The 21,936-nt window shown below is 46.1% G+C and overlaps 1 protein-coding gene and 1 long non-coding RNA gene across 2 annotated transcripts; both read left to right on the forward strand.

Moving 5' to 3' along the window:
* The first annotated feature begins 4,898 nt into the window (after positions 1-4,898).
* LOC308486942 lies at positions 4,899-6,354 on the forward strand. The gene is made up of 2 exons (XR_013991399.1): positions 4,899-5,010; positions 5,084-6,354. It is a non-coding gene; the product is annotated as an uncharacterized lncRNA (long non-coding RNA).
* Positions 6,355-7,188: 834 nt separating this feature from the next.
* LOC308457331 (uncharacterized protein) lies at positions 7,189-10,449 on the forward strand. The gene is made up of 2 exons (XM_080971062.1): positions 7,189-8,222; positions 8,267-10,449. The coding sequence occupies exon 2, from the start codon at positions 8,415-8,417 to the stop codon at positions 9,762-9,764; it is 1,350 nt and encodes a 449-aa protein (XP_080827188.1). The 5' UTR covers positions 7,189-8,222; positions 8,267-8,414; the 3' UTR covers positions 9,765-10,449.
* The last annotated feature ends 11,487 nt before the right edge of the window (positions 10,450-21,936 follow it).

Raw genomic sequence — 21,936 nt, forward strand, 5'->3', positions numbered from 1 at the left:
CTCCAATTTTATGCCAACCATTGCCTTCTTCGAAACCACCAGTTTATGTACCTCCTAAACCACCGGATCTCTCTCCTTCGGTTCCTACTGTCCTGCCACCGCCTCCCTCTGCCCCTCCTCCGGCTTTTTCACCAGGGGTGCCCAACGTTGCTACCACTCCTCTTCAAGAGTCTCTCCGTGCCGCTGCTCCATTGCTGGCTTTTGATTCTGCCACACCAAATCTTTTTCCTGTAATTGTTCCTGCCGCCGTGGGGGGAGGCCCAGCCCGCCACGAACAGTTTGATTTAAGATTCATAAAGGAACTGTATTCCTCTGTCAGGGACAATGGCTTACATTCTCCTTATACCCTGGGACTTTTTGGCACTATTTTCCAGCAAAATCTAATACCAGAGGATGTAAAATTATTAGCCCGCACTGTTATGCAGCCTCATCAAATGATTTTGTTTATACAAGCTTGGCATTGGGCTTGCCAACGTCGCGTTGATGGCATTCGCAACAATCTCAACAATGCTGCGCAGGCAGCTCACCAAGCCGCGATTGCCGCCGCTGGCGCTCCACCTCCAGCCCCTGTTATGTTGACCCATACTGATGTTTTTGACGGCCTGACAGGTGGGGGCAATTTTCTTACCATCGCCCTGCAGCTAGCCCTTGATCCCATGTATTGGGAAGCCACTACCGCTGCCGCTCAGGAGGCCCTGTCCGCTGTGCCTGATGAAAAGACTGAGCGTGATGGACGTTGGGGCAGCGTCCGGCAAGGCCCTGCAGAGCCTTATGGACAATTTGTCGATCGCTTGTATAACACCCTCAAGCGGCAAGTTCAGGACGTCGCAGCCCAAGAAGTGATTGTCCGCCAGCTTGCGTTTGATAATGCAAATGAGGACTGTAAGCAAGCACTGCGCCCTTTGATGACAACGCCAAATATTGCCATTGCAGATATGCTTAAGGCCTGCCAGTCAGTGGGCACTGAGACGCACAAAGCTCGTCTGTTAGCCGCAGCTCTATCCTCTACAGTATCCCAGAATCCTGCCAAGGACAAAACTTGTTTTGGTTGCGGAAAAATGGGACATTTTCGTGCGCAGTGCAGATCCATCACGCAGCAACGCCGCCCTAGCACAAAGTGCCCTATTTGTAAGAAAGGCTTTCACTGGGCTAACCAGTGCCGTTTTGCCGTACCTCAACAAAGTCAACAACAACAACAAAAACAGCAACATCAACAAAACCAACTGACGGGAAACCGGCAGTCGGGCCCACCCCGGGCCCAGGCACAACAATAGGGGATTCAGCATGTTCTCCGGTCATTCCACCGCCAGCACTACCTCACCTTTCTCTAACCCAGGACTTATGCCTGCCAGTCCCCTATGTACCACAACAGGCTCAAGTGTCAATAGGGGCTGGTTTTTCTTCTTCAGCACAGTGCCTTGTCTTCCCACTGTCAGAGGTTTTGCAGCAAGGGGTCCATCTTGTTCCAGATGTGTTACATGGATTACAACAAAATGACCCTTATGTGACTGTCTTTTCTGATCGCCCTACGCATTTGCCGTCTGGTTCTCCTATTGCCAAGATTGTGTGCGCTCCGGAGACGATCCAGAACCATGATCCTCTTGTTGCCGCTACTTTTTCAGTCACAGAGGAGCGCCCAAAGATCCAGATGACCCTTGGAGGCCGCATGATTGAAGGGGTTTTGGACACGGGGGCGGATTGCTCCGTGATCGCCTCCAAGGATTGGCCTCCTGCTTGGCCCACCGAACCAGCTTCTTCTGTTGTCGGCGTTGGAGGCTCTGCCTCGGCCCGCCGCAGCAGGAATCCTATTTTGATTCAAGGCTCTCAAGGCTTTGAAATGACTATTTTGCCACTGATCCTGGACATTCCTGTCTCCCTTTGGGGGCGAGATCTGCTTGCTGCAGCGGATACCACCATTTCTACAAATTTATGCCAAGGGCTGCCCCTGCCATGCCCCGGACTGCGCTTTCTCTCTGCTGGACCACAGACACCCCCGTGTGGGTAGACCAATGGCCCTTGCCTAAAGAAAAGCTTGCAGTGGCAGCCCAGTTAATTTCAGAACAACTTGAACTGGGGCACATTGAACCTTCCACCAGCCCGTGGAATATGCCCATCTTTGTCATCAGAAAAAAGGCATCTGGAAAATTCCGTCTTCTCCAAGACCTTCGAAGGGTTAATGAACAAATGCAACCGATGGGGACCTTGCAACCCGGCATTCCTAATCCCAACATGCTACCACAAAACCATCAGCTTGCTGTCATCGATCTCAAAGACTGCTTTTTCTCTATCCCTCTGGCACCACAAGACAGACAGCGTTTTGCCTTTACCCTGCCTGTCCTGAACAACTCCCAACCTACCCAGCGCTTTCAATGGGTGGTTCTCCCACAGGGAATGCGAAATTCTCCAACTTTGTGCCAGTATTTTGTGGATAAGGCACTTCAACCATTCCGTGAGCGCCACCCTGTGGTCACCTGTTATCATTACATGGATGATATTTTACTTTCCTCATCGCACATTTCTGATATTCTTCTCGAGGATTTGACCCATGCTCTGATGCAAGCAGGATTGACAGTGGCTAAAGAAAAGATCCAGCGGACCCTGCCTATTACGTATTTAGGACATAAGTTGTCTGCTGCTGCTGCCATTCCAGTTGCGCCTCAACTACAGTTCCCTGATCATCTTAAATTGGTGGACTTGCAACAACTCCTTGGACAGTTAAATTGGATAAAGAGTTACTTGGACCTGCCCACCTCCACTCTGTCTCCACTATTTTCTGCCCTTAAAGGCCACAAGGATCCAGCAAGCAAGATCACAGTTACCCCTGCTATGGAAGAGGCTTTGACAACTGTGAACAACCATCTCCGCAGATGTATGGTGGACAGGATCCCTTCCCTTTCCATGGCACAATTATCTCTTGCAGTGTTTGCCACCCCACTCCTTCCAACAGCTATATTGTACACCACAGGCCAGAAGCCTGGGACTGTGTCTATTGTGGAGTGGCTTCACCTGCCTCATACTCCTCCGCGTAATGTGTATGCTACACCCAACAGCGTCATGGACCTTGTTGTCAAGGGCCGACATCGGTCCCTTGCCCTCTCTGGAATGGACTTACAGTCAGTGTACTTGCCCTTCTCCCAGGAAGAATTCATGCATTTAATGATGACAGCCGTTCCTACTCAAATAGCTTTTGCTGATTTCTTAGGAAAAATTATTCACAATCCCCCTAGAGACCCTCGTTTGTCTTTCCTTACAGGGCTACGTTATGTCCTGCGAACTGCCTTGTCCCCTCTACCCTTACCCTCCGCTCTCACTGTATTCACCGATGGCACTAAGTCCAGGGGGGTGGTGGTGTGGGATGAGGAGGGGAAATGGAAAAGTTTATATACTACTGAGCAATCCTCAGCACAACGTGCTGAATTGGCAGCTGTAATTTTAGCTTTCCAACAATTTGCTGATATCCCTTTCAATCTCATTGTGGATACGCAGTATGTGTATAATCTGTTGAATGTGTTACCATTGTCGTATATTACTCCTGCCATTGATGATAATTTGTTTGCATTATTCTCCACTTTGCAGAGCTTGGTACAAGCTAGGACTTGTCAGTTTTATGTAGCACACCTTAGATCACATACTGGTCACCCTGGCTATTTGGCAGAAGGTAACGACCGGGCAGATCAAGCTTTGAAGAATGGCATCTTTTCTTTATTTTCTGACCCATTCGAGAGCCATTCAGTGTTTCATCAAAATGCTAAGGTGTTAGCTAAATCCTTTTCATTACCAATTTCTCAAGCTAGGGACATTGTGTCACAGTGCGCTGTGTGTTCCAAATCACCCACAGTCATTCCTTATGATGCAGTCAACCCTAGAGGCTTGCATCCCCTGGCAATTTGGCAAATGGATGTCACCTACACGCCATCTTTGGCTCCATTTTCTAAAGTACATCTCACTGTGGACACTGCCTCTGGTTTTATTTGGGCCACGCCCTTGAAAGGAGAGACTACTCGTCATGTTATTCAACATTTAATGCGTTGTTTTGCTGTTATGGGAAAACCCCATACTTTGAAAACTGACAATGGCCCTGCATATATTTCTCAGGCCTTTTCTGATTTTTGTTCTTTGTGGGATGTTAGGTTGACTCATGGTATTCCATTCAATTCTACAGGACAAGCAATCGTCGAGCGCTCCCACTTGACTTTTAAGACTCTTCTCAACAAGCAATTGGGAGGCCGCTCGGCTACTGTTTCTGAAATACCTAATATTGTGCATCAAGTATTGTTTACCTTAAATCATTTGTTGTACCCTCACAATAAGGATTTTACGCCTGCTGAACTTCATTTCAGGAAAGAAGAAGTACTGCAGCGCCCTCTAGTGTCTTACAGGTTGCTTCCAGATCCACAGTGGAAGGGTCCAACTTCATTGATTTCCTGGGGTCGTGGATTCGCTGCCATTGACGTGGACGGAGAAACACGATGGGTTCCAGCTCGGTGCGTTCGACCTTGGCGCTCTTCTGTTGCCTCGTCTTCGCCCAAGGAGACACCAACGCCTTGAAATCGTATTCTACGCTGTCTGCCAGTGATGACCTCCCACCTGACTTCAACCCGCGTTGCAGTTGGAGACATCGCCATATTGATGCACCCTGGATAAAGTCGCCTTCTACAGCTGTTCCGGTGTTTCCTGGCACGTCGAAAGGTCATCTTCGTCCCTACCTCATTGACCCCCCTTCCCCCTGGGAAGTCACCATGACTACCAATTACCCCTCCGTGGACACTGTGAAGCGCCGCCCTCGTCGTGCTGCTCTTTTGCAGAAGGCTCGTAAGCCTGAACTTTATCATCAGATTTGGACCAACAATACGTATGTTAGGGACATAAATAATTTTGCTTCTATACTTAATCTTTCCGAATGTTGGGTGTGTATGCATATTCCTCCTCAATCAAAAAGATCTGGCATATTATTGCATGGTATTCCTGTAAATGCTTCATATAAGATTAGTAATAATATGAAAGATAATCGTACTAGTTCACCCCCTGTGTTTTTGTCGCTTGTAGAAACAGCGTCTCATTGTTTTCATTTCAATCGTAATAGTAGTAAATTTTTAGGTCATTATCCATATTGTAATTGGACCTATGAGTATGTTAATGGATCTTCTTGTTTTCTTAATGTTACCACTATGAGTGGTAGGCCAAAAGTTTTAGTTAATAATGTCACGACCAACATGACTTATGAACAACAGGCTATGTGTAGAGATTTTTATGTTTGGTTTGATTGGATGAAGAAAAGCAGCAAATCTACATGTTTGCTTCAATCTGATTTATGGTTATTTTGTGGTACTAGAGCCTACAAAGAAATCCCCTTTGCCTTTTCTGGAACGTGCACCTTAGGAATAGTCATACCCCTGGTCTATAAACTGGACAAGCTCCCAGTGGTTCGTTTGCGTAACAAAAGGGAAGTGCGATCACCTATCTCTCAATATACAGGGACAGCCGTCTCTAGATCTCTCCTGCCCTCTTTAGGTGCAGGCATGAATTACCGTGATTTGCACAAATTGGCTAATTGGACTGAAGCCTTGTTTAATTCTACTATCTTGGCCTTAAAATTAATTAACAAAGAAATGTCAGAAATGAGAGATGTGACTCTTGAAAATCGTTATGCTTTAGATGTAATCCTTGCTTCCAAAGGTGGAGTTTGTGCTTTAATTCATTCCCATTGTTGTATGTATATATCTGATCAATCGGCCAATATTTCTGCTACTATTGATTATATGGAACAAATGATAGCCCATAATCCTTTGAATCCTCCCGAAGGTTTTGATCCATGGGAATGGTTGTCTTCCTGGTTGCCTAATAGAGTGTGGTTAAGAAAAATTTTACTAATTGTAATTTTGCTTGTTGCAGGATTTATTGTGTTGTGTTGTTGCATTCAATGCCTACCCTCTTTGTTTGCTCAATGTAGTACCTGGTGGTATCGTCCAAGACCTACCACTGGAGTCACAAGAGGAATTTACATTGCAAGATATCAGCGTTTAGGAAATGAAACAAATGATTCTGATTAGGTTTTGTTAAATTTTATTTTTTACTTTTCATAAAACAAATAAGAAAAGAGGGCATGTAGGAAAATGGTTGTTTGTACCTACATGACAAGATGGATGCCAGGATGGAAATTTACTATAGTTTGACCTTTTGATACTGCAGGCTGTGTTAGGCATGATGAGCGCGTGATCGCCTCATGCAAGGAAGGTGATTGGTTCTTATTGTATGGCTTGATAATGGGGTGATCCCCATATTTGGTGTTTGCCTTGCATGATGATTGATACACTGTTGTACTGTTCTTAATAAAAATGCTGGGCTGCAGCTCCAGAGAGGCTTTTCTCTCTCTCTCTCCTGAGGCTGTTAGACCCTTTACAAAAAAGCATCCTGGTGTGAGACTGATTTATTTTTGTGACGAGCAGGCCCTCGTCATTACTGCCCTCGTCAAGTGATGAGTGGTGTGCAAGGCTGGCATACCTGGCAGATCTATTTCATCATCTGAATGAACTGAACACATGAATGCAAGGACAAAATGAAAACCTGCTTACAAGTACAGATAAAATAAATGGATTCCGTTCAAAGGTGCAATTCTGGCATCAACACGTGGAAAGTGGCAATCTTGTAATGTTCACACTCACCAAGCAATGGCAAGGTGTTCACACTGCTGCACTGTGTGAGATAATAGTTAAACATTTAAAAACTCTCGAGGAGTTGTCATTTTATTTCTCTTCAGTCTCCACTGAATGCCTTGACTGGGTTAGGGACCCTTATAGCTCAGCATCAGTTGGTGGAAAGGACATGACTTTACAGAAGCAGGAGGAACTAACTGAACTGAGACAAAATCGTGGTTTCAGGCTAAGATTTGCTGATCTACCTTTGGACAGTTTTTGGTTGGATACTGCCAAGGAGTTCCCCCTTCTGGCAAACAAAGCTATTTTGACATTGCTCCCATTTTCTACTACATATCTGTGTGAGATGAGCTTTTCAAGCATGATTGCTATAAAAACTAAATACAGAGAGACTGAGAGCTGTTGACGAAGAGCTACGTGTGTGTCTTCGATTCCAGCCAGAATATCAAGCTTTGTGTTCAGCCAAACAGGCCCAGGTTGCGCACTGAATAAAGTATTTTATAATTTTTCATATTTCTGTTTACTTACTAGGGCTCAGCTGCCAAGCCGAGATGTACAGAGAGCTCCTCCTCTACCCGCTCCTCCCTTAGTAGCAGTCTCTCGCACCCGGTGCGTGGGGACAGTAGGGATAGGACCATTGCCCGGCTGAGGCGCCGCCTGGAGCGGCGGGATTCGCGCAGAGGGCGCTCTGGGTCACCTCACAGCCGCAGGCGAGGGCGCAGTAGCAGCTCCGCTGACCGCCGTGTCCAGGAAGGCGGATCACGCTCATCATCCCTAAGTCGCACAGATCGCATCATCGCAGGAGGAAACACCGCAAATCCAGGAGGAGGGGCCACAAGTCCAAGAGGGACTCTTCTGGATCATCTAGTTCCTCAGGTAGGTCCAGCTCCACTGATAGTAAACGGGGGGGGGGGGAGCATCAAAGGCTATTGGGTTACAGGCCCCCATGCCCCAGGGCTGCCGCACTGGGTCTGGCGGTGCCGCAACCGGAGGCACAGGCGTGAACATGGTGCTATTGCGCCGTGTGGTGAGGAGGGCATTGACTCCAGAGGTAGCATTAGGAAATCCAACTTCAAAAGAACCGACCAGCCCCCAGGCCTTCGCCTGCGCGAGAAGTTGCGGGAACGCATCCTTAATGGGGAGTTTGTGGATTTGTTTGATCTGCTATCCCCTGCCTCTTCGACATTCCTAAAATCTAAATCCGCCGAGCAGAGGAAAAAAGATAAAAAAGTGAGTGTCGAGCGTACCTTTCGTAATTGGCTCACTGCATACACCACTTACATGGGTATTATAGTCGCTAGTTACCCTGACAGGGGTTGGCACCTGACCAACTACCTACTTATCATCCTAAAGGCTGAAGCCATGTCTGAGGGGGGGAGGCGGCACTTGCCTATGACCAGGCATTCAGGGAGCGGGGGGCAGGGGACGACACAGCTAGATGGGATATCAAAGATGATGATGTGTGGTCTGAGTTGGTTGCCCCATTCTTCAAGAAAGAGTCTGACAATGTCAAACAGTCCAAATACCAATCCAAGGCCCCCAAGAGATCTTGCTGGGAGTATAACAACGGTTCCTGCTTCAGAGAAAAATGCCGATTTGCTCATGAATGCGAGCGCTGTAGTGGATCTCACCCCACCACAAAATGTTTTCGGGGGAAGAAGTTTTTTCGAGGCTCCCGCGGATCAGGCGCAGGCACATCTCAAGACAAAAGAGAGGCCGGAGCCTCTACAGGCTCCTCTGGCACACAGCAAAGCAAAAACAATGCCCGCAAATAGTGTTCTCCTTTCCCTAGCCCCCTCACCCATATCTATATCAGCAATGCTGCCTTTTTTACTCCAGTACCCCAATAAAGAGGCAGCAAAATACATTGAGGAGGGCTTTAGGGAAGGTTTCCACATCCCAGTGGTAGGCACCCCTTCATGCACCAATCCCCCCAACCAAAAGTCTGTCCGAGATATGCCACACATTGCCGAGAAGATCACCAAAAAATGCTTGCTGGGGAGAGTGGCAGGTCCCTTCTCAGAACCTCCATTTCCCACCCTCATAGTGTCTCCACTAGGTATCGTGCCTAAGAAGGCCCCAGGCGAGTTTCGATTAATACACAACCTTTCTTACCCAAAGGGTGGGTCAGTAAATGATGCCATTCCTCAAGAACAATGCTCAGTCAAATATGCATCTCTTGATCAGGCAATCAGGCTGGTTAGGGAGTGCGGCCCGGGCGCGCTCATGGCAAAATGTGACATCAAATCGGCCTTCCGTTTGTTACCAGTCCACCCCAAGGACTTCTGGTTGCTAGGTTTCAAATCATATCTGGGTATTGAACTGGATTCTGTCAGCCAAACCTCTCGCCTGCCCCTGGCCGAACTCGCCACGTTGAGGGAATTGGTTACTACTATGATGGCCCAGAAAACGACCACGTTGCGTCAGGTCCAGACACTCTTAGGACACCTCAATTTTGCAGGCAGGGTTATCTCGCCCGGTCGCGCCTTTTGCGCACGCCTAGCCCGTCTCACGGCTGGCGGTGTTGCCCCCCATCACCACATCAGGGTCACTCATACCATAAGGGAGTACCTCAAAATATGGCTGACCTTCCTGGAAAGTTACAATGGGGTATCCTTTTGGCGAGATTGGCTGCTGCCTAAGGAGCAGCTACAGGTGCACTCTGACGCCTCTGGTCGCTCTGGCTTCGGTGTCTACTTCAGGGGTCACTGGTGTGCGCAGCCTTGGCCAACATCTTGGCACGCGGATGGCATTACACGCGATTTAACTTTTCTTGAGTTCTTCCCAATCCTAGTGGCTCTCCGGGTTTGGGGGCACCTCCTCAAGGACACCAGGGTGTGCTTCTGGTCGGACAACCAGGCGGTGGTAAGAATCATTGCAAAGCAATCTGCAAAATCCAACAGGGTAATTCGCGTGCTCCGTCTCTTCGTGCTGGAATGTCTGAAAGGTAACATCTCCTTTTCCGCACGGTTCATCCCGGGCCTCAATAATGACATTGCAGATGCCCTGTCTCGCTTTCAGGTGGAGCGTTTTCGCGACCTAGCACCCGAGGCCGATCAACTCCCAGAAGCCTTTCCGGAGGAACTCTGGGAACTTGGACGAGAGAAGTGACAGCAGGAGTACTGAGCGCCCTTGCACCATCAACATTGCAATCCTACACCTGAGCATGGTCCCAATTCGAGGGGTTCAGAGATAAGTTTGGTTTACGACGCAGGCGTGCAGCTAAGGAGTATGATGTTCTAAAATATTTGGTTCACCTAAAGCGTAGAGGCATGGCCCTTAAGACCATCAGCCTGCACAAGGCCGCTATCTCATACTTCAGCAACTGTTTTTGCCTCCCAGACCCCTGTAACACTTTCCACGTAAGGAAGCTTTGCAGGGCGGCGTCGCTCCCACCCGCCCATTCCAGATAAGAGGAGGACAGTAACCATTGAGATCCTCCGGCTGATATGGGATGCGCTCCCCAGTATTTGCTGGTTCAACTATGAGGTTAGGCTCTTCAGGGCGGCCTTCTCCCTGGCCTTCTTTGGTGCGCTCCATATCGGAGAGTGTGTTGGGGGCACATTGTCATCTCATCGCAGGGGCTTGTCTGTGGCTGATATCAACCTTGACAGGTGCATGCTACAAGTCAAAATCCGAGCCTCCAAAACCGATCAACTAGGTAGGGGTACCACGCAAAGTCTAGCCTCCTCCCCACACACTGGACCATGCCCTGTCGCGGACACTCGCAAATTCCTGAAGGTACGTCCTCCAGGACCAGGCCCTCTCCTCATTCATGCATCAGGCCGCCCCATGACCCATTTGTCTCAATATTGCGTAAGGCCATCCATGCTTGTGGAGGCGACCTGGCACAATTTTCCGGGCATTCCTTTCGTATCGGTGCAGCAACCACGGCAGCTGCAAGCGGCCTCCCGGCAGAACACATAAAAGCAATGGGGCGGTGGCGTTCAGCTGCCTTCAAAGGCTACATTACATACAACCAGCAGACACTGACAGATACCATATAATCCTTTCTTTCGGCCACAGCATAGTGCATTGGGCGGCCATCCATGCCACCACTGGTCCAGGCGGAGAACATCTGGGTCTGCAGCCAAAGATCTCCATTGCCTGGTTCGGACAACGTGGAAGGCGGTGGGATGCCCTGTTCCCTCGGTTGCGTCACGAACTTGCGTTCCGCCACCCGCCAAGCGCGGTTGTGCTCCACCACGCCGAAAATGACTTGGTCGTGCATAAAAGCATAATTTTGATCAAAACAGCGATCGCACACCTGGAAAGCGTACACGCCACTCACCCCAATATTATGATTTTCTGGTCCGAACTTCTGCCACGCTTGCATTGGCGTGGCAACATCAAACCCACTAGACTTAATTACACTGTGGAAAAAATCAATAGGGCAGTGCGCTTTGCAACCACTCGCATGGGAGGTCGGGTCGTGAAACACCCCAACATTAAAGTTTACATGCAGGAGCTATTTCGGCCCGATGGCGTGCACCTATCGGACCTTGGTAACGAGCGTTGGCTGAGCGACATCAGGCATGGCCTGATTGATTGGTGGAGGATGGCAAAGGCGTCTTTCAGATGTAGGTAGTCTTGGCGGCGAGACCGCATTCTTTGCGGTCTCGGGTGGCGGTATCAGGCCTTGGGCAGAATCCTTTTGTCCATCTTCCTCTTGCGGCGGCGATATCAGGGTTCCCCGTTAAAGGGGTTTTCTGAAGGGAGGCTTTTGCCGTACACCGAAAGGTCATTGCTCTCTCCTGCGGCTGCGGCGGCGTTACGGGGGCGGCCATCTCTGCTTGAACATATGTTCTTCAGAGCCGGCCCATCCCCACACACACACTGGATAACCCTGATGCTCCCTAGGTCCCCGGCTGGGGACCGGGGAGGGAGAACGCCCAATGCCTGAGCCAAGGTCTACCCACATTTGAAATTTAATAAAGTTGTGGCCAATTTAATCCCATAGCACGTTGTCTTGAGTCGTTATTCCACATGACGGGGGGACCGTGCAGGATCTGGGGACTCCGCCTGTCCACGCAAAAAATCTAAAACAGCTTATCTCGTATTCCTTTCTTTGAATTTGTGCCATTTTGGTTTTTAAACCTTTTTGTAAAAGCAGCACTAGAATTTTCACAGTTGAGTCCTCAACCCTTTATTACTGTGCTTTGCTTTCTTCAAGCTGGGCTTTGTTTAAAACTTGCCATTTAGGTTTTGTAAATTCAGTATTAGAAACTGTACTTTTGAGTTCTCTATCCTTTATTACTGCGCTTTGCTTTACCTAGGTTGAGCTAGGCTTATAATACTTCAGCATTTTGGGTTATTCCCCTTTTTTTGAATTTTCGTCATTTAAAGTTTATGATTTTTCTATTTCCTTCTGAGGAAACTGAATAGTTCAGTGAAACGAGGTTTGTAGCTGGCATGCTTTGTTCAATTTTAGGTTTTTCTATGTTTTTTTCCTTAAGCTTTTTGATTTTTATTATTTAATTTATTTCCACAAGCTAATATTTCTAGTCGATTACTTCTCGCTTCAGGGATTTTCACAGTATTTTTGTTTTGTGCAATTTCTCAGTTCTGTGATTATTATTTTTTTCTATTAGAGGAACAAATAAAAGCATAACAGCAGTACTGGAGGCATGTCATGGAGAGAATTATTGCTGTTAATATGCACTCTAGTAGAACGGGGCTTGCCATTCAGAAGAGACAATGAGCACTTTGGATCTCCAAATAATGGCAATTATCTTGGTCTTTTAGAACTAGTGGCAAAATTTGATCCATTTTTAGTTGCTCTTATCAGTATGGACATTCTGAATCAAGCAATCCCTCTTATTTGTCAAAAACTCTATGTGAGGAAATTGTTCAGCTCAGGACAAAAAAAGTTAAGGATGCAACTCTGGCTGATGTGAGAAAGACTGGATATTTCAAGCTTTTCAGTAGATTCCACTCCTGACATTTCACATACTGATCCGTTGACTTTAAATTATCAGGTATGTATCACCTTAAGATCATTTGCCAACACAGATTTACTAATTCAGCCGTGCTTTCTCCTATTTTACTACTGAGCTTGAAATTGACTTTAGAAAATGCTGCGGGGAGTCTTATCACAACGCTGCCAACATGGCTGGGCAAGTACAATGATATGCAGCAATAAATCATTAAAAAAACCAATTTGCAAAATTTATTCCATGCGCAGGTCACTCTTTAAATCTGGTGGGCAGTTCAGCTGTGGATTGCTGCCTTGATGCAGGGAACTGTTTTGGCATTATCAATGAAATTTATACCTTCTTTTCATCCTCCACAAAGAGATGGGCAGTTCTAAAATCGTTTTTGCCACCTCAGTCTAAAGTGCCTAAACATTTGTCAGACTCTAGGACGGGACGCACACGCAAAGCCACAGCAGCTGTTTTGGAAAGTTACAGTGCTATCATTGATGCCCTCCGTCATTTGTTCTGATGTTAATGGGAAGAGGGAGACCAAGCACAGAGTTAACAGTCTCCTGCAGAAAATGGAAGAACTGGAATTTGTGTTTATGCTGCATTCTTGGACCCAGGTGCTAGGTCATTTTCACAAGGTCAGCAAAGGCCTTCAAAAACCAGACCTGTTATTGAGTTCTTGTGCGAGTTTCTACAGTTCACTCCTGGATCTCTTTAAGGAAAATAAGGAATGATTTTGATGAGCTTGAGAAACAAGCAAAAGCCACTTTGCCAAATGTCAACAACAAAACCAGGAGACGAAGAGTGAGGGAACGGCAAAGAAATGACAGAAGTCCACCTGATGCCTTAGATGCACTTTCTTCAAGAGATAGGTTTAGGATAAAATCCTTTATTCCTACATTAGATGCCAATTTGAAGCCAATTTAAAAAGAAACAGTACTGCGTAAAGTGATGTTGCACAATTATTTGCCATTCTTGCTAATTTGACAGCATCGAGGCAAGAAGTTCAGCAAGTTGTTGAACCGTTGTTGGAAGCATACCCACAGAACATATTGACCTGAGACTTCCGGATGAACTTTTGCACTTTCAACTGTATGTGACACAAAGCCATAGGCTTACGGCAGAGCACTATCTCATACAGACCTTTATCAAATTATATACAAGGGAAAATTCAGATAGCCTTTCCTAATGTGGAAGCAATCTTGCGGCTATTTCTTAGCCTTATAGTCACCAACTGCTCAGGAGAGGAGAAATTTTCCAGAGACCTCACAACTGGAGTAGCCTAGGGCCTTCTCTTCATCTAAATCTGGCCCTGTGAAACAACTACTACTAGCTCCTTGGCGACATCTTCCCAAGCATTGATATGGTTTCTCCCCTGTATGGAATCTCTCGTGTGGTTGACTAGGAGGGATCCCCCTCCCCAAAACCCTGAACTTGGAAGAGAGCACAGCTACTTGCTGGCTTCTCCCCACTCGCACTGGCTGCTCTGAGAAATGTGTTTCACCCTTCAGAAGCACAAATTGCTCAGCCCCGGGAACTATCATATTTATACGTTGTGTTTAAATCTACTACTAGCTTCAAACTGTTATTCTTAGCAGAATACACACGTTTTTCATTTCAACTCTTGAGTAGGAATTATTCCTTATATTGAAACTTTTGGCCAGAGTTCTTGATATATCCTTTTCAGCCCCGGGAACAAACATCGAACAGATCAACGTTGGAAGGAGGTGGGGGAACAGACTGGAACTGTTTCTTCCAGAAATCCAGCCCGTTCCCCCGAGCACAACATTGTCTAGGGTGCAGAAAGACACACACACCACAAACAGCATATTGTGGGATGTGTTACATCAGTACAGTCAATTACAACACACTTTACTTCCTAGAGCGGACAGAGACAGATGTGTAACTTCCTGTTCCTCTATAAAAACAGTCACACAGCCATTTTGTCTCTGATCGATTCAACTCTCAAGTTAAGTCTCATTCATTTTGTTGTCTGGGGGCTCTCAGCCAGCAGAACTTGGGCCCATCCTCACAAAGGATGTCAAGCCACGTTATATGTTTGTAACCTGAAGCTTAAAAAGCCTGACTTTCTAGATGTGTACTGTGAACAGCTTGTGAGTAAACTTACTGTTATACTTTTAAAGACAGACTCTTCAAGTCTTTATTGTATTTTAGGAGGGAGAAAAGGGGACACCAGGAGCAACCCACCTGGGCAAACCAGATTGGATTAGTCATTTTGCAGAGATTCATACCAATCTATCAACAACTCGCTTCCGTGAAAATAAGAGGGGATTTGCTCTGCTACGTCACTCACTAGCATGAGTGAAGGAAGGAAGGAAGGAAGGAAGGGTACTTAAACAATATTTCCTTACCTATTATCCCAAACATCCCCACACGTTAAGAACTCAGTGACACAAAGCCTCAAGCAATAACTCCAAATCGAACCCCCAGATAGCCACATTGTACAGTGACACCAAGATCAGAGAAAGTCAGTGAGCAGGAAGGCTTCCATCTCTTGGAGAGGCATCAAGAGTCCTCGCAGGCAGTTATCCCACCCTGACAGGAGCCCTGTTCTTGTGTTTGGCCTACTTCTGTTCCTGCCTTGCTCAGAGAATAGCCCAACCTTGGCACAGCAACAGGAAGCAAAACAAAATGGCTGGCAGGAAGAGCCCCATTGGCCCTAGACCTAAAGGTTTCTAGAATGGTGAACAGCTTGGTTTTCTTTCTCTTTTCCCCTTTGACTTTTGGAAGTTGTGTTCTTTGGAGCCAATATTTAAAAACCACACAAATTTATTGGGAAGGACATCTCCCGCTCCAGCTACTGTGTGTTACGGGTGGGAAGAGAGAAGCGACCCCCATCTGACGTGTGGATTTGTGGGCTGCATACAGGCTCAATGCTCAGGGAGCAGGGCTAGGGGGCAGGAGACCCTTTCCTCCAAGGAAGGACCGATGGGCCTAAAGGAACCAGCACCACCTGAACTGATGAGAGGCCCATTAGACTGCAGAAGCCCACACTTGGAAGCAGAGAGCAGGAGGGAATCTGCTACGCAACGGAGGATCTAAAAGGACATGTTTTCAGAAGCCCCAACCATCGAGACAATGCAATGCATGTTGAAGTAATGTGCTGATTGTCCAATCAAAACGACCGGGAGGAAAAGGATCTGGAGGACAGAAGCATCCAAGTTTTGCTGGCACGGGGATTAAGGTTCAACAACATGGGTTGGAATTGCAGGTGGAAAAACTCCAGAATAAAAATGCTACTGGTTTTGCACAGGATCTGAGGAGCCAAGGACGCAAGAAAGCAGAAGCCAGCACCAAGGCCTCATTTGGCAAAATCATGCAGAAGGCAAGGTTCTATGAAAGAAGGGAAACCAAGTCAAGAGACAGATACGCCTTAACAAGTCGTATACCAAAAAGGTGAAGGGGTTCACAGCCCTACTCAAGAGGAGCAACCAGGACAAACATGCCCAAGGCTGAACTGGACTACTGGAACAAGGAAGGAGCACTTCTTTTAAACTCTCTAGTGCCCCCGCGGCACCGGGCAAAGTGAGCAAAGGCCTTGGCACAGAGCAGGCACTGGGAGCGCCATAGAGATTCCTTAGAAGATAATGTAAAAGGCCAATAAATGGCCGGGAGACTGTTTAGGAAAGAGATTTGGCGACCAGCAGCATCAACACCTTGCTGACACACGCATTAAGATACAACAACGTGGGTACGAATTGCAGGTGGAAGATCTGGATGAATCCACAATTAACAACTCTCCAAGATTTGCAGAATATCTGAGGGACGAAGTACGCAAGAAAGCAAAGGCCAGCGCCAAGCCCTATTGCAGAAAGATCTACTCCTACCACACCTGCACTTGCAACTGAATCTGCCTCAACGTCTGATACTCCCCTGGAAGAGACGTTTCATGAAGATGTAGTGGATGGTCCTTCTTTGTGGCCTCAAATAGTTCCAGAGAAGTTAAGATTGTTTTTAATAGATCACGAGCCACTTCAAATGAAAAAAATCAGCTTATCCTACAAATGGTAATAATAGGGCATATTCAGATACTCATTAGACAAGAAAGTTACAAAACAACGAAACTATTAACAGACTGGCTCTTGTACTCCAAATCAAGCGATTCAGTATTCTGGAAGCAGACCAGGGGGGCACCTCTGATGAAATGGAGGAACTAAAAGGACCTGTTTTCAGAAGCCCCAACCATCGAGACAATGCAATGCATGTTGAAGTAATGTGCTGATTGTCCAATCAAAACGACCGGGAGGAAAAGGATCTGGTGGACAGAAGCATCCAAGCTTTGCTGGCACGGGGATTAAGGTTCAACAACATGGGTAGGAATTGCAGGTGGAAGACCTGAAGGAATCCAGAATAAACGCTACTGGATTTGCAAAGGATCTGAGGGACCAAGTACGCAAAAAGCAAAAGCCAGCACCAAGCCCTTATCTGGCAAAATCATGCAGAAGGCAAGGTTCTATGAAAGAAGGGAAACCAAGTCAAGAGATAGATACGCCTTAACAAGTCGCATACCAAAAAGGTGAAGGGGTTCACAGCCCAACTAAAGAGGAGCAACCAGGACAAACATGCCCAAGGCCTTGGCACAGGGCAGGCACTTGGAGCGCCGTAGAGATTCCATAGAAGATAATGTAAAAGGCCAATAAATGGCCGGGAGACTGCTTAGGAAAGAGATTTGGCGACCAGCAGCATCAACACCTTGCTGACCCACGCATTAAGATACAACAACAAATTGCAGGTGGAAGATCTGGATGAATCCACAATTAACAACTCTACGAGATTTGCAGAATATCTGAGGGACGAAGTACGCAAGAAAGCAAAGGCCAGCGCCAAGCCCTATTGCAGAAAGCTCTACTCCTACCACACCTGCACTTGCAACTGAATCTGCCTCAACGTCGGATACTCCCCCGGAAGAGACATTTCATGAAGATGTAGTGGATGGTCCTTCTTTGTGGCCTCAAATAGTTCCAGAGAAGTTGTTAATAGCTCATGACTATTATTTATCTTTTGAAGCAATCCAAATACTATTCTGTTATTTTAGATTGCACTCCTGATGTCTCACACAAGGAAAAACTTACTGTTAGGTTTGTACACATTAACCCATTATCAAAGATCATTTTTAAGGCTTTTTTCCAGTTACTGACACTACACTACAAGGACAAGTGACGTTTTGCTGGATTTTTAAAAATCTTCATATATCGAATTAGATGACATGCAAGGTCAAGGATATGACAACGGCGCAAATATGAGGCAAAAATATAGGCCTCAAAAAAAATAAAATCTTGGCCATAAATCCATCTGCTTTCTACATTCCTTGTGTGGCTCACAGCCTCAACTTAGTAGTGAATGATGCCGCTAAAAGCTCACTGGAAATTACTTCAGGAAATATATGTATTCTTTTCCGGGTCAACGTCACGTTGGCAAATCCTCGTGAACCAGGTGCCCCCTTTCACCTTAAGACCATTATCAAACACGCAATGGGGAAGTAGAGGCGTTGAAAGCACTTCCGTTTTAATATGGAAAAGGTTTACAACACCTTATATTCTCAGGTAACAAGAATGGTAGTGACACAAGGAACATAGCAAGTTCATTGATGTTGAAATTGAAGTCTTTCAAATTCATCTTTCTTTAATGACGTGGTATAACGTATTATTGAAAACTATTGTTAGTAAAACCTTACAAAAGTCTGTCGTTCTTCCGGAAGCAGTTAAAATGATAGAGCAGGTCAAAAATGACTTGGCTTACAATACAGGAAGACCTTTCATTGCCTACAGCCACCCAATCTTAAACAACTCCTCACCCACAATAATACAGCAACCAGACTTAACATGGACACTGGTACCAGAGCCTGCAATAAACCCAGATGCCAACTTTGCTGCCACATCCACCCAGACAACACCATCACTGGACCCAACATCCAACACACCATCTCAGGCCTGTTTAATTGCTCCTCTTCTAACATTGTGTATGCCATCAAATGCCAGCAGTGCCCTTCAGCTACGCCAAAGGATAAATGGACATAAATCTGACATCAGGAATCACAAGACAATAACAGCCAGGAGGAGAAAACTTCAATCTCCCAGGACATTCAATACAGGATCTCAAAGCAGCAGTCTTAATACACAAGAATTACAGAAAGAGAAGTTGCTGAATTACAACTTATTACTAAACTGATATGGAGGGACCTGGTCTGAATAGAAATATTGGATTCTTGTCTCATTACACATGCTAAAGCTGTTTTTGGTTATCTGCATACTATCCCTGCTTCTTCCTGTAGGACTAATTGCAGTCAACAGGTTTACTATACCCATTGAATCAATCACCCATCTCCTACTACCCTTCTGAGAAATACCCCACCCCACCTTCCCACTATATATAAGTGGGAAGGGTCTGATGACTTCTGTTTCAGTGTCTGAATAAGTGTGCATGTACACAAAAGCTTACTCCCAGAACAAGTTGGATTCAGTGCCACTGGACAATTATTATTTTTTTAATTGTGTAGACTCCACGTTTGACGCTATGTTGTTAGAAGCTTTATCAATTGCTGAGTAAATAGAATGCAAAACTGAATTTACATACACCGCATGATCTTATGCCAGGAAACGATTTTTCAGTTGAGTCTACCCATGAGCCAATTACAGATCCACAGAAAAACTTTAAATTTTTATATGTTGGACACAGCAATCACAAAATTAAAGATTTGAACTACTAAGTGAACACAATGACCGTTTTTCATTTTTACAAAATATAGACAAATGGAGAAAATTAAGAGACATGCCAGAAAAGAGCAGTGTTTCAATTTGCAACAGAAATTTGACTGCCAAAAGGGGGGCTGATATAGACGGAGAAGATTTATTTCACGAACTAGAACTATTACCAATTGTTTTCAAGACACAAATCCAGTGGATATTTTCAATTATATATAGTCAAATAATTTGACATCCAATATTTTCTAACTTGTCCATATCACTACAGGTAACGGTAGCTGAAGGTGAAAGATCATTTTCGAAATTGAAATTAACAAAAATTATTTAAGGTCAACTATACGACTCAAGGATCTGTTCAAGAAACTTGGAGATATGAAAGGAACACTTCGTACAAAGATTACCATAATAAAGTACAAAAGTGGTAAGGACCTAACAGAAGCAGAAGACATCAAGAAGGGGTGGCAAGAATACAGAGGAATTATACCAGAAAGATATGGATGTCTCATACACCCCAGGTAGTGGTTGCAGACCTTGAGCCAGACATCCTGGAGAGTGAAGTCAAATGGGCCTTAGAAAGCACTGCTAGTAACAAGGCCGGTGGAAGTAATGGTATTCCAGCTGAACTATTTAAAATTTTAAAAGATGATGCTGTTAAGGTGCTACATTCAATCTGCCAGCAAGTTTGGAAAACTCAGCAATGGCCAGAGGATTGAAGAAGATCAGTCTACATCCCAATCCCAAAGAAGGGCAGTGCCAAAGAATGCTCCAACTACCGCACAATTGCACTCATTTCACACGCTAGCAAGGTTATGCTTAAAATTCTACAAGGAAGGCTCAAGCAGTATGTGGACCGAGAACTCCCAGAAGTGCAAGATGGATTTAGAAGAGGCAGAGGAACCAGAGACCAAATTGCAAACATGCGCTGGATTATGGAGAAAGCTAGAGAGTTCCAGAAAGACATCTATTTCTGCTTCATTGACTATGCAAAAGCCTTTGACTGTGTCGACCACAGCAAACTATGGCAAGTTCTTAGAACCGGATATGGAACAACTGATTGGTTCAAAATTGGGAAAGGAGTACGGCAAGGCTGTATATTGTCTCCCTGCTAATTTAACTTATATGCAGAATTCATCATGCGAAAGGCTGGGCTGGATGAATCCCTAGCCGGAATTAAGATTGCCGGAAGAAATATCAACCAACTCAGATACAGTGGTGCCCCGCAAGACGAATGCCTCGCAAGACGAAAAACTCGCTAGACGAAAGGGTTTTTCATTTTTTGAGGTGCTTCGCAAGACAAATTTCCCTATGGGCTTGCTTCGCAAGACGAAAACGTCTTGCAAGTTTGTTTCCTTTTTCGTAAAACCGTTAAAACCCAGGGTGCATTGCTTGAAGAGGTGCAGTTGCGACTTGACTTCGAGGAGCAACTCATAGCATGCGGTGTGGTAGCCTTTTTTGAGGTTTTTGAAGACTTTGGTGATTTTTGAAGCTTTTCCAAAACTTCTTTTGCAGCCATTTGGCAAGTTAAACTTTTAAAACTTTTTTTGGGGGGGGGTTGGATTTTGGGTTGGGGTGTTTGGAATTCAAGGACTTGGTGTTGGGGAGGGGTTTGCAAGAATCTGGAAGCTTGTGTGGTTTTTTCTGCATTTTTATGATTTTCTGTGACCATTGGGCCACTCTTGTTTTTTTTAAAAAAAAATCTGGGTTTGAGTTTCTGTGTGGTGGGTGACTGGAGGAACAGTTGGGGAGGGGTTTGCAATTTCTGTGTGGTGGGTGGCTGGGGGAATAGTTGAGGTTTTTGAAGACTTTGGTGATTTTTAAAGCTTTTCCAAAACTTCTTTTGCAGCCATTTGGTAAGTTAAACTTTTAAAACTTTTTTGGGGGGGGTTGGATTTTGGGTTGGGGTGTTTGGAATTCAAGGACTTGGTTCTGGGTTTGAATTTCTGTGTGGTGGGTGGCTGGGTGCTTTTGAATTTTTTGGATGTGAAGCACTGATTTTTTTTGGGGGGGGGGTTGCGCAGGTAGGAGCTGTGCTGCCATGGGGCCCAAGGAGACTGCTGCTGCGGAGGCCAGCAAGGGGAAGGAGGAGGAGGTTACGCTGGAAATGAAGGAGGAGATCATCCGGAAGCACGACGGTGGAATGCGTGTGACAGACCTCGCCAGGGAGTACGGGAGGAATCCATCGACCATCGGGACCATCCTGAAGATGAGGGAGAAGATCCTTGCGACTGATGCAGCCAAGGGAGTCACCAGGATCGTGAAGAACCGCCCAGCTGTTCTGGAGGAGGTGGAGAAGTTGCTGCTCATCTGGTTAGAAGAGAAGCAGCGTGCAGGGGACACAGTGGCTGAGGCCGTCATTTGTGAGAAGAACTAGGCCTTGCACGCAGACCTCGTCCGGGAACAGCCAGGAACCTCAGGCGAGCCAGAAGTCTTCAAGGCAAGCAGAGGCTGGTTTGACCGGTTCAAGACAAAATCTGGAATCCACAGCGTGGTCAGGCATGGAGAGGCTGCCAGTTCTGATGTTTCTGCGGCTGAAGACTTTGCAGCGGAGTTCCTGGAGGTTGTGAAGACGGAGGGCTACGTTCCACAGCAGGTCTTCAACTGCAACAAGATCGGGCTGTTTTGGAAGAGGATGCCCAA

Source organism: Podarcis pityusensis, assembly GCF_964106645.2.
Source record: "Podarcis pityusensis genome assembly, chromosome: 10".
In the NCBI taxonomy this organism is placed as follows: Eukaryota; Metazoa; Chordata; class Lepidosauria; order Squamata; family Lacertidae; genus Podarcis; species Podarcis pityusensis.